Genomic DNA, 13,666 nt, shown 5'->3' on the forward strand with positions numbered 1-13,666 from the left:
TTAGTGTTTTGTGCTAAAGATGTACTCCTATGTTTTTCTTTTTCATTTACGTCTGCTTATAATTTTTCTTCCATGAGTTCGATATCAAGTAGTTTAGGGGTTCTAATGTCTCCATGTTTGTAGTATAAATGAATGCTTTATAGACTTGTTATTTCCTTTTATTTATGAAAGTTTATCATTGCCAAGAAAATAAAAATTATTCTAAAAGTTTGTCTTATAGTAAAGCTCAGTTCAATAACTATTTCTTTTATTTTCATGTAACATCTGGACTTTTTTTCTTTTCCAGCTCGTAATAAATTAATTAAAATTCGATCATGTTTCAATGAATGAACTCTTTTTATGAGGAGACAATCTTGTTCAAAAGTTAAAACTAAAAAAGGTAACTTACGAGTTACGACCATTGGCAAGCATATCCCGTAGAGTCCATATTAACAACAACTTTGTAGTCTTTGTTGTCACAAAAAAAAAAAAAAAAAAAAAAAAAGACTTTCCTACAGAAGCGCCTCCTCTTTAAATCTCATGGTATATTTCCAGGGTTTTTTTATTAGGCTTGTAATTAAAGGAATAAATTTACTTTTTATGATAAGAGACCGCTTTATTAAAAAACTTGCGCCTATTATACAGGAAACATTTGTGATATACCAAGTACAATGTTCAATTGAGCATTGGGCCATATTGCCTATAAGGCTATAACTTTACAAGTATCTGAAATCCAAGATTTTCTGTTGGGCCTCGGATTAAGTTTCATACTTTAGGCCCATTTTGTATTTCTCCAACTAGTTTTAAATTTGTACAAAAATTGCACTATTCTAACACTTCCGCGTGTTATATAGTACAATTTATCGAGAAAATATAAAATAAAAACAAAAGAATTGTCAAAATTTAAAACCATAGACAATACTGTACGATTCAACAAACACAAATTACAAATAATAAAGAAAAGTCTAATAACATTACAAATCGCAAAAGTGGTAAATTTCATCGTAAACTACATTAATACTTGTATTAGATGGGCGCTTATTACCATCACAAATCAAAAATTTTAAACCTTGTTTTCCCGTGCCCTTGGAAATCTCACAGAAAGCCGTCCATGACTAAAAACCGGTTTCGAAAGATAGATGCTAACCTGAGATAAATATTGTTCCTGATTCTTGTTTATCATCATTGCAAAACAAACAAGAATGAGTAATTGCCTCCTATTGAAACGTATTGAGAATTTACTAAAGTCTAAAGGAGTAAGTGTTATTCCAGCAATTGCACTCTATCAGCTTTATGACTAACACTTAAAACCGCACACCTAATCACACGAGACCCTAATTAAGTCCTTACAATTAATCAAGTACTATTACATAAACCACATGATTGATCAATGTTTCTAAGAAGCATCATCATAGCACCGACCTTCAAGCTCAATTTCGCTCAATATTCGTATGATTCATTCTTTTACTGAGTAGAACTTGAAATCGAGAGTTCCGAAAGCAGTGTTTTGTATTTCAAGTCCATCGTCTTTACAGGATCTTTGAGTTTGAAAAAGAAAATTGTTGTTTTTTAAAAGCATATCTGATAGAGTCAAACTTGTCGAGTCAATAAGGCATTCTTAGGCCTAATTTTGTTTTACTTAAGGGTCTTTTGTCGGTATAATGAACAAGTATTTCCGGCCCATTGATTATTGTGTTTAGCGTGTTTTAATGCATACATGGAGCATGGTTTTGAGAAGAGAGTTTGGAGTCCCGAGCAAGTACATCTAACCACACCCCAGAACAAGCAATCAGATCAATGAAGACAGACTCAAAATAAGCTAGCATAGAAGTTGTCACTCCTTGATGAACGAGTACGAAGGACAAGTGGTTAAAGAAGCTAAATGAGAAGAAGAATTGGGAGCGGAGATCAGCCTAGGATGCAGCCTGCGTCTGTTGACGCAGCCTGCACCGTATGACGCAGGTCTGCGGTGTATGACGCAGCTGTAATACCATGGTTTTCCAAGTCTGTTACTCGGCCGAATATGGCTTACTCGGCCGAGTAAGTGTGTCGTGTGTTTCTGGACAGTTTACTGCCCAGGAATACTCGGCCGAGTATGGGAATACTCGACCGAGTAGAGGATACTCAGCCGATTATACTTTATACTCGACCTAGTATCCGGTCTGACGAGTGTTTTTTCCGCGGTTTGATTTAGAAAGGATTAGAGTTATATAAAACGGGATTTACAGTTTTTAATCTTTTTAACAAAACCTAAACAGTATAACGTAACTCTAATCCTCTCCAAATCTCGCTCTCAAGTGCGTGGATCATCGGGAGTCTTGTTGAATGTCATCGAGCGCTGGTCGATATTGATGAACCATTTGGAAAAGGAGGAATATGGCGACAATGCAAGGATGTCATTCTTCGGTATACACCACATGGTACTGCCATTAACCATTGCATAATATTTATATCCACTTCTATTACACCTTTGTTAGTTAGAATGACACTTTTCTAACTTGTAGTTATACTATGTGAATGTTTCACTTTAGTTCTTTTAAGTAACAAAAGTGTCATTTTAACCGTCAGAAGTGTAATTTTAAGGAACAACAGTGTAATTCCTGCTGACAAAGTAACCACATTAATCATGTTCACTTTTGCCTTTAAAAGGATATACTGTTGGGATTGCTTGCAACGTTTGAACAGCCAGGCACACAATCAGACAACAGCTATGACAAGTTGTACTTGCTCTGGGACACCTTCATCATCGACAGTGAACAAACCGTCAATTTGAAAATAGACTTACTCTTTATCCCGCTCTGCATTGATGACCATTTCGCATGCGTATGTATCAATCACAAATCGAATTCAATCGACCTGCTGGACGGGCAGCGACATTCTGATTTGCAAAGGTCGCAGTTTGGAAAAGCATCGCGTTTAATTGTAAGTTATCGTCCATCCCTTTCTCCCAAATGCTTTTTTTTTTCTCAATCATATTTTTGAGGTAATTTTGTACATATGCAGGCTAGCGCAGTCAGTGATTATTTGGAATCGCGGGATAAGGAAAAGGTGAACACTAGAGCACGGGAAATTCCTAATTATGAGTTACGCCAGATACCTTTTAGCGGGAATTCACCTACTCTCAACAAACCAGAGTCGGGGTTGTTCACCATGATGGCAATGCTCTTATATGAGGGTCTTCCTTTTCAGCATGGCGACCTCGAGAAGAAGAAATCAAGGCGCTATTTGGTGATCCAGCTAATTGCTACCCTCGTTCTAGCAGACATGGACGTTTTACGCGAAGGTGTCCTCGAGAAGGTCAAAGCTTTTGTTAGAAACAAGGACAAATTGTGGAAGGAATTAAAACAGAAGCGTAAATTGACCCGTGCAAATGTGAAAAAATAACAATCCTATACTAGTCGTTAACGTTTTGTGGGAATATTGTCTTGCCTATGTAAACATCTATTTCATACTTGGTTTCATTATCAGTAGACAGTTAGTTTTTTGTGTAAACAATGTTCGCAGATCCTTATTGGTAGCTTTCAACATTATGTCAAACAAGGTGTTTTAAGAAAAAATATTTATGTTGTTAATATATGGTGCAATAATATTTATGTTATTTTCCCAAACTATGTTATAAGGCTTTACTATAGATGAAGTGTAACTTTAATCGCATAATCTGTAATTATAATGAGATAAAGTGTAATTCTGATAATAACAATCATACCCTAAGCAGATTCCACTTGGATAAAGTGTAACTTCAAAATAGACCATTGTAATTATAATCCTAGATAACTGGAATTCTAAGAAGATAAATTGTAATAATAGTGAAGAGTGAACAATTTCTGGCACTGATGTTGCACTTTATAATTGTTTCGTCCAATTGAAAATACTTCAACAAAATACATTGTAATACCAACGGCGACCAGTTAGCTTCCTGGCAGTTTGATGTCTAAACACAATACGAAACATCATGTTGTACCTCGTATTTTGCGTAGACATCCACAAAAAAATCTACTGATTATTAGGTATTATACTGATTATTCTAAGATGTCATCATCTTCCTCTTCTTCTTCTTCTTCTTCTTCTTCTTCTTCTTCTTCTTCTTCTTCTTCTTCTTCCGACGACCCTGACGATGGCGACAACGGTGGGTGCTCTGCGAAAGGATTAGGGCAGTTCCTTTTGTCATGGTTAGCTAATCGCTTGCAATTTTTACACATACATTTTGGCTTCCTTGCCAAGGCAACTGCTTTTGCCTTCATCGACAACATTCTCTTTCCGCTTCCTTTGTTTTTGGATTGCTTAGGCGGCAAAATGGTTATCTCTTGACTAGCAGAACAGCCAAGAATTTTCTCCAACTGTTGTTCTTTATTCAATGGTGATCCTAAGGGTGACAGTTTCTCCTTAAACTGTCTAATTAGACTAGAAAAGTTGTCGACATCATCCTTCAATTTGCCCATGATCATACCAACTGTCTGATGAATCTCTAACCACATTACTGACATCGCAATCCGTTTTCCATCTATTATATCAACGTCCTCAGTTGCTTCACCATTACAATCGAACATTTTAGACAACATTGCATCTTTACACCATCTTTTAACAACACATTGTTCTGGAATAATCTTCACTCCGTTCGATGAGTAAATCCATATGACATGCCGGCAAAGAATGCATTTCCTCTCAAACATTCTGCAGCTACAAGTGGCTTTCAATGTATCTAGATCAGATCATCAATATAGAGTAATATGTTAGTTAAATCAGTCAGGAAAAAGTGTGACTGTAATACACTAAAGTGTAATTCTAACAGGCATAAGTGTAATTCTAACCGACATAGCAGTGACAGATATACCTTACATAACAAAAAATATAAATTATAATTTTAGAAGCCAAAAGTGTAATTGTAGCAGCATAAAGTGTAATTTTAACACACAAGTGTAATTTTAACAACCCAAAGTGTAATTCTAACAAAATAAAGTGTTATTTTAACAGACAAGTGAAATTCTAAGCAAACAAAGTATAATTTTAACATATATAAGTGTAATTTTAACAGACAAAAGTATACTTTTAACGGATAAAAGTATAATTTTAACAAACAAATCCTACAGAATGATACCTGGGCAGTATGTGACCTCATAATTTCTGTCCCTGTTTGCATCTCTTATAGTGGTCACCTCTAAAGAGTCACACTCAGAAAAACCTCTGCTTTTACAAGTATCGATTGAGTACTTGACTTCTTCTTGAAATTCCTCGAATACTCTATGACTGTACACTTGCGCCCCATGCACTTCGATAGCTAGATGCGTTGATGTTATAGGGAAAGTGTGTCTCTTACAGTTGACAATCTTTTTCTGTGTGAGGTTGGTCCATCGCGCTGTCAAAACGCATCGAAAACTCAACTAATGTTCCTGACTTGCTCTCAAATCTCTTAAAAAAACTATTTTCGCTCTCTGACCTTTGGGTTGTTCTCATAACACCTCCCATATCTAGGTCCCTACAATGTGCCAAACCCACTGCTTCCTTTTAGCGTACATTTCTTTAAACCAGTTAATGTTATTAACCATGTGTTCTCTGCCAATTTCTTCCCATTTTGCATCGAACTCTGCCGCTTCAATGTCTTCATCTCATATTATGGCATTCAATTTCTTTAAAAAGACAGAATAATCCTCTCTCGTCACTCTATACTTGCTTGACACTTTGTTCATGATATGCCACATACAATATCGCTGCCGCGCTGTCTTGAACATCAAGGGCACCGTTTTAAGAATACCAGGATCCTGATCTGTGATAATATAATTAGGCTCTTTCCCACCCATCGCAGCCAAAAAACGGGTGAAAACCCATTTAAACGAGTCTGCATCTTCATGAGCAACCAGCGCTCCACAGAAAGTGACTGATCGTTTATGGTGATCAACCGCGGTGAAAGGTGTGAAGGCCATGTCATACTTATTGGTAGAATACGTCGGATCGAACGACACTGCATCCCCAAAAACTGAGTAATTCCTTCTAGCGATTCCGTCGGCCCATATAGCTTTACTAAGGCTACCGTCAGAATCAACATCATAGTCAAAGAAGAACCCTGGCCTATTAACACTCAATTCCTTAAAGTGGTCCACGAACATCTGACCGTCCCGTTCATGAATGTACCATTTCACATCTCTGTGAAAGTTCTTAAAATCATTTAAACTAGCTCTGATGTTTTCAAACCCATTAACATATTCCTTCAAAATTTTGTAAGTCTTCGTTGCTCCTATTTTCAGCTGTTAATTATTGACAATTTTTTAGATGTATGTATTTTAATCAACAAAAGCGTAATTTTAACAAATACAAAAGTATAATTTTAAATGACAAAAGTGTTGTTTTAACAAGAAAAAGTGTAATTGTAACAACATAAAGTGTAATTTTAGCAGACAAAAGTGTAATTTTAATCAACAAAAGTGAAATTCTAACAAAATAAAGTGAAATTTTAACAGATACAAGTGTAATTTTAATCAACAAAAGTGTAATTTTAATCAACAAAATTGTAATCTTCACAAAATAAATTGTAATTTTGACGGATAAAAGTATAATTGTAACAGACAAAAGTGTAATTTTAACAGACAAATAGTAATTGTAATAAACAAAAGTAGAATTCTAATGACTCAAAACAAAGTGTAATTCTAACCAACAAAACTGTAAGTTCAGGATGGCGAAGGCTAACTTCAGCAAACCTGGAATACTCACCATTGAATTATAAAGGATTATCATTTTGTGATAGTCTGTTATGTTGCATGCAAACTTTTGAAACTCTCTATCTCTGGCTGATACCAGTTGATGGTTGTGGCCATTGTGGAATCTGTCAATTATTAATTCTCCATTCCTCATAAATAGCCTAATCCTCGCTTTGCACCCAACGCGCCTGACTTATTTTGTTTTTCCTTGATTTAGCCGAGACGTATAAAAAAAAAAGGATTTTGTCTTTTGTTTGTTTTGGCCAATATTAATTATACATTACCTTTACAATGTATGATTAATTGTTGTGAAACAGTTCACAATTTTAAGATACAAAATTATTTTAAAGCAGTTTAAAATATTGATGGATTAAATTCATATTACAAGTTTAATATGAATTAAGATTAAATTTAATGTGATTAATTGAGGAATTGTCACTTAATTTGATTTAAATAGGTGGTTTGGATAAAATTAATCAACATAATTAAGGAATTGTGTCATGTATGTTTAATTTATTTTTAGTTGATGCTTTTTATTTTTATTGAATGAATCGTTGAATGAATTTATTTACGTATTTTTTTTTTGCAATCGGTTGTAATTTGTAATACTTAGTGTGGCCTTAGTTAATTATGTTTTCGTAATGAAGGAAACATAATTTTTATGTAATTATGAGATCTCGAATCTCCTTTTTTTTCTTTAGTTTTGGGTTTTGAAATTAGAATGTAATAAATAGGTTTATTATGTAAATTTTATTTATTGTAATTTTCGAAGAAGACTAAAGATGGAGATTGGAGCTCACTCCCTCTACATGGATCAAGATAGAACATCGAGACAAGCTTCTCGGGTCCAAGGATGGATTCCAAACTTGTATTTTATGTTCATTTTGATAGGATAGGCCACACTAGGACTTTATTATTGCTTTTACGTTTTTCATTCCTATTGCTTTTCATTCACATGATAGTTTATGCATCATATTCCGCCTAAAACCAAACCACCTACTAAAATGCATGAAAATTGACACATATAGGTTGTATGTTAGTTTTCATAGACATACAGATGTAACATGTTTATTAAGCCATCATCTTAGTTTATTCATTCTCGCATGCTAGATATTAGTTCACTTAAAATGAATTAAAAAAAAAGGTTGACGGGATCTTCCTCTAAAACGGAAATTGAGATTAGTCTTTATAAGGGCAAACAACTATGAATCCTTTCTTCGTCGGTAGGCATAATATGACCCCTTCTACGTTGGGTAAGTAGTTGTGTTGACTTAGTTTACCTAAACATCATAGTCCGAAGAGTTTCTCGTGATTATGATGGACTAAAGATAAAATTTACAGAAATTTATCGACCAAGAATTCTAAACGGTAGAATTAGCTAAAAGGTTAGCTTATCAATTTACAGAAAATTGAGTCTTGGGATCATTTATATAATTCTTGAGGGAGGACAATTGTATAAATGTTTTGAGTCTTCACGTTATGACAGTAGTTCATTAGACTTAAAAATATAAACGATGCACATGCTTATTATTTTTATTCTTCTTCTCATGATGTAGAACACGTTTATTTTGATAATCTGTTACAACAAAATGTCGGAAATAACGCAATCCAAATGCCTAGTGCCACACTTGGACGCGAGTCCTGGCTGAAAATATTCATGGACCAAATGAATCAGTTCACACGTCTGAAAAACGACGGGACCAACTTTGCGGACTGGGAGGCAGCACTACGGAATGCTGCCATTACTGACGGTAAGCTCAGGTACTTAACTGAGCCAATACCGGTAAACCCAGGCCCCAATGCAGGAGTCAACGAGCCAAAGACTAGCAATAAATCTAGACATGTACATCAGAAAGCTCACCTGATCCGTGATTACGTGGAGCAAGAGGAGATAGTGATAGACAAGATTGCGACGGATGATAACATCGCGGATCCTCTCACTAAACCGTTGAATTATGATAAGCATGTAGGGCACGTTATTTCCATGGGAATTAAACGTGTTCCTGAGTTGTAGTACTTGATTATGGATTTGATACATTATCTTTTTCATATACTATTTATAACTTCATCGTTTTATTATAATATTTTGTTTTTCATGTGGATTGTACTTACAACATTGAACGCCACAAAGTGAACTGAATTACATTATATTTGTTTGGTCCGTAATCGCCCATGTGAGCTGATAACTCCGGCTATTATATTGTGCAGTCGATTGATGGTGGGTTCAACGAGCCATAAGTCAAACTGTTGACTGATCGATCACAAATGCGAGATTATAACGATACCTCGTAGGACAAATATTTGTGACAACGTAATGGAGTCTTAAATGTTTAAAACATTTGGTACCAGGTCGTGGATAGGACATCCATTGTGTTCCTAGAGTCGATTCTTTTGACTATCGACTGTCTCTTGAGATTAAGGCAGTTTTTGGGTGACTTTGGTTTCTTTCTCACGGTCTGCCGTAACTGGAGGCTAAGTAGATTTTTTCTGGGTCATTTCATACTGTGCTTACATCTGCAGGATTCGAGTTGAGGAGAATATCCAACCCTTATCAGGTATAGTTATTTCTCAGAGCCACTCGCGGAGTTGTAACTGAAATGCATGGTCATGCTCGAATGTTGATTCGTTTATCAGTTAAGTTACTCTCTAGTCGGGGAAACCACTCTTGATAATGATCACTTGTAAAATACGACCTTTGTGAATACGGATTTGCAAATTGTTTTACATTGAGTGGGAGAAATTTTAGGATATGAGAATCGGTCATCGCACATACACTTGTGAGGACAAGTGGGAGTTTGTTGGAGCTTGTGTCCTCCACAAATTAGTGTGATAACATTTGTAAATCTCTTACAGGTTCACAAGGGTATACTTCGTATTTTAATCAGTTGATTAACGATTATCTAATAACGGTTGGCTTTCTAGAAAGTTTGACGTTATTATCATACAGATGGTGGTGATCAACTGGTCCCTAAAGGTCACACCTATAGGATGTGTTTGAGAGATGTGGTTATAGAAATATAATCACATTGATGCCTTATATGACTAAACAGTTAGTCAATGTGTTGATGAGACAATTATTTAATGAAGATTAAATAATATTAGTTGAGACGAATTAACTGTCAATTCGTAAATTGAATATAATAAGTTATATTTAATTAAATGTATGTAATGTTAGCTTGGACGAATTAATCTGTTAATTCGTAATTAAATGTAATCGGTAATATTTAATATCAACAAGATGAATGTGTCATAGTGGTAATAGTGAGGGTACTCAAACCAAGAGATCATGGGTTCGATCCTCACTAGATGACAATTTACACATTTTATACATTTTTGGAATAACCGAAAAAAGAGAAATTAACTTTCCTAATTTCGGTAAATGGGCCGAGAATATTAGGAAGAAAAATTCTACCCTAATCTCCTCCTCATACACGGTTAAAGGGGAAGGGGAGTGAATTTTTCTTAACCTAATTTTTTTCCTCACTCATGCTCTTGCCTCTCATCTCTACGAAAAACACAAAAAAAAAACCTAAAAATTATTTAGTTAATTTTTGGATCGATTCTAGCATAATCAAAGGGCATTTCTCATATCGTCTTGGGTGCAACTGATAGGTGAATATCTACTTTGATATTGTTCTTAGGCCATATTTGCTAGGACCGAAGGTTATTTCTTAATCCTTTACAATTTTATTTATGCAATTTAATTTTATGACTAGTTTCATCATTATAATTCGTTATAATCCTTAAAATTAAAGGGATGCATACAGATATATCCCACAAGGCAAATCTCCACTCTCCATTTACCTAATCCAAGGGCCCTAATAAAGATTTAAGGACTCAAAAGATATTAAGGACTTAGGAGAACTTTACTCTACACACACACACACACAGATATATATATATATATATATATATATATATATATATATACACTCATAGTAATCATACATATTTTGAGAGGATATCAATGTGATGAATGAAAAGAAGCCAAAGCTTGGAACTGTCAATCGTCACGACGCTTGGGTGGCCGGTCACACTGCTAAGAATGGAAAGTTAGAATCTCCATATGATAGGGCCATCAAAGAGGAAATTGTAATTTTGAATAAATATGTCACTCCTACCACTGTGGGCGGTTATATAATTGTGAGTTTAAATAAAATTTAGTTATATAATGGTTATTTGTGTATGTAGAGGATCTGTGAGAAGGAGGTAAAGGAAGGAAAATGGAAGCCTCAAGGACGTGATGACATTCTTGCTAGGGCAATCGGCAAAGCAGAGCATCGAAGTCGTGTGAGAGGGGTATCAACGCATGTTGGTATCACTAAGTATTTTGAGAAAACTACTCGAAGGACAATGAGTGGTGATGATAGGGTATATAAATACTGTATTTTATTCAACATAATTTATATATATATATATATATATATATATATATATATATATATATATATATATATATATATATATATCTTTGAAATTATACTACTTATTTTAATCATATTCATTTCTACTACACAGCTACAAACAATGGCCAGGTTGATACTCAGAATGGTGGAAACGGGGGATAAGCCATCTGAAGAAGAGTTGGTTATGGTTCGGCAAGTCATAAAGGAAGCAGTGGAGGAGAAGAAAAAAGCGGGCATGCGAACTGAGGATGACATGGCAAAGGAGAATGAGGTGGGAGCCGAAGACACGTCAAAGGATCAAGAACAGGTAATTGAAGAGGAAGCCATGAAGGCTGTGAGAGAGGAGGTGAAGGTAGTTGATGATGACACGTTCTTATCATCTTCCAATCCGGCTTTTGACGAGGTATTAGCTACTACGACTAGTTTATAATTGTTGTATATATACTAATTAATTAAATTTATTAATTAAAGTAGTGCATATATATATATACTAATTAATTAAAAATGTGAAGGGCATTTGCAAGAAGCCTTGTGTTCTTTACTACAATACCCCTGCAGTAGCATCCCGCAAAATTGTTGTTGCTAGGGGAGCAGCGTTCTATTACGACCAGATTCAAGAAGTTGAGGTTGAAGGCATTTCCCTCCGTCAGGAATGAAGGGATGTGGAAGTGACCGTCTTATATCTGGAGGAATATGGTACTCTAATAGTACCACTTAGTGATAATTGGCGTTTGCAAGATGTCGTGGGTTCTATTGTGCAATGGCCTGAAGCATTCATTAGTGTTGACATCTCCGGGGTAGTTATGCTAAAGTGAACGCATTTTATATAATGAACGCCTTTAAATTTATTAGGGTAACCTTATCTAACATATAGTAAGTATTTCAATTTTTACATTTGCAGGAGTTACACGAAGTCATTATGGCTGAAATTAGGACTACTACGTCAACACCCAAAGTCACTAATTCGACTGCCTCTCCACCCAAAATTCAAGAGGTAGTAATAATTTAAAAAATAGATTGTGAGTTTTTCCATTTTTTTGGTTATTTAAATTATATATGACGTCTCGTGTAATGTATATATATATATATATATATATATATATATATATATATATATATATATATATATATATATATATATATATATATATATATATATATTTATTTATTTATTTCTAAATTTTAGACCGAGGTTAAATCAGACGACGTACATTATAAGCCATCTACTTTTGTTGCACACAACCCTGTTGTTCCTCTTAAATCTAATATCAGAGCGATGATTATAAGCAAAAATTGAATACTCCAACGCTCGTAGTTTTGCACTAGCTGGCTGAAAGGAAGGCAGCTACCGAGTCTGTACTCATTATTGAGATTGAAGAGGATGTTGTGGGCGAAGGTACACTTGTTATGATGGATGGGGAATTACTGTGTCAGTTTCTCAACCTTGACGAGTTAGATGTTGTGCACATTTTAATTTGGATGAAGTAAGTTCATTAATAAAACTTGTCATTTGATTTTACGAATAGTGATATTTATTTAAATCATCAATGAAAATAACATTCTTCGTTCCATTTGACGTAATAGGTACCTGTGTACACACATGGCTGAGGGGAACTACGTTTCTCATGACTACGGATTCTTGTCACCTGAAGTGTTCTCTCAAAAGGTGCTTGGATACACATACGGAGATCACACCGATAAAATTGCTCAACGGTTGAGGACGCCCAAAAGTCTATGGTTTGCCCCATACAATGAGAATTGGTATGTATAGTACTTTATTATAATGAATCACGATTCTATTCATTTATTAACACGCTTACATGCATGTATATGAACTAACAATTCAATTTTCAATATTTCATAGCAATCATTGGCTGCTAACGGCAATCAATGTGAGAAAAAGCGTAGTATACTGGATTGACTCTTGCGGACATAGTCCCACTGAGAAATTTTTAAAGATGATAACTGAGTAAGTTTACAACCTTACATTATAATGTCATTTGTTATTGTATGACCTTTAAAGACTAGGCTCCTTTTAATATCCCATCAATATTACTGAGCCAAATGCTAATTATAATTCCTGTAAATATTTATGAATTAGTGTGGTTCGAGCAATTGGAGCATCAAGTCCAGCTATTGTCCGGATAATAGTAAGTGTATTCTTAATAATTACTCATATCATTTAATTTATGTTTATGCGAGAGGTTGATATAATTTAGCTTATTTGTATGTGATTTATATAATAGTCTCATATACAACCAGACGACAGACAATGCGCCTTTTACTGTTCTCGGTCCATGTGGGAGATTATTAGCCGAAAATATACCAGCATAGAGTCACCGGTTAGTGTGTTTTAATAAATATTTCAAGCATAACTTGGATTTAATTTTGTGTAATATTACACTTATTCTGTCTATTTTGATTAAGTATATTTTGATTTGTAGTTCCCACCTTCAATCAACAACAAAAACCCAACCTATTCGAAAGAAGACATCGCCGACATGAGAAATAAGTGGGCCACTTATTTTCTTTCATTAACGGATGGTCAATAGTCTACTCATTATGTATGTGTGTATATACAACCATATGTAT

General features: G+C 34.8%; 1 protein-coding gene across 1 annotated transcript; it reads right to left on the minus strand.

Moving 5' to 3' along the window:
- Positions 1-3,605: 3,605 nt before the first annotated feature.
- On the minus strand, positions 3,606-6,785 carry LOC141617308 (protein FAR1-RELATED SEQUENCE 3-like). Its single transcript, XM_074434490.1, has 6 exons — positions 6,766-6,785; positions 6,623-6,668; positions 5,729-6,218; positions 5,075-5,332; positions 4,181-4,678; positions 3,606-3,637 (listed from the first exon to the last, which is right to left on the minus strand). Exons 1-6 carry the CDS (start codon positions 6,783-6,785, stop codon positions 3,606-3,608), a joined length of 1,344 nt encoding a protein of 447 aa, XP_074290591.1.
- Between the last annotated feature and the right edge of the window lie 6,881 nt (positions 6,786-13,666).

This window comes from Silene latifolia, chromosome X (genome assembly GCF_048544455.1).
Source record: "Silene latifolia isolate original U9 population chromosome X, ASM4854445v1, whole genome shotgun sequence".
NCBI lineage: Eukaryota > Viridiplantae > Streptophyta > Magnoliopsida > Caryophyllales > Caryophyllaceae > Silene > Silene latifolia.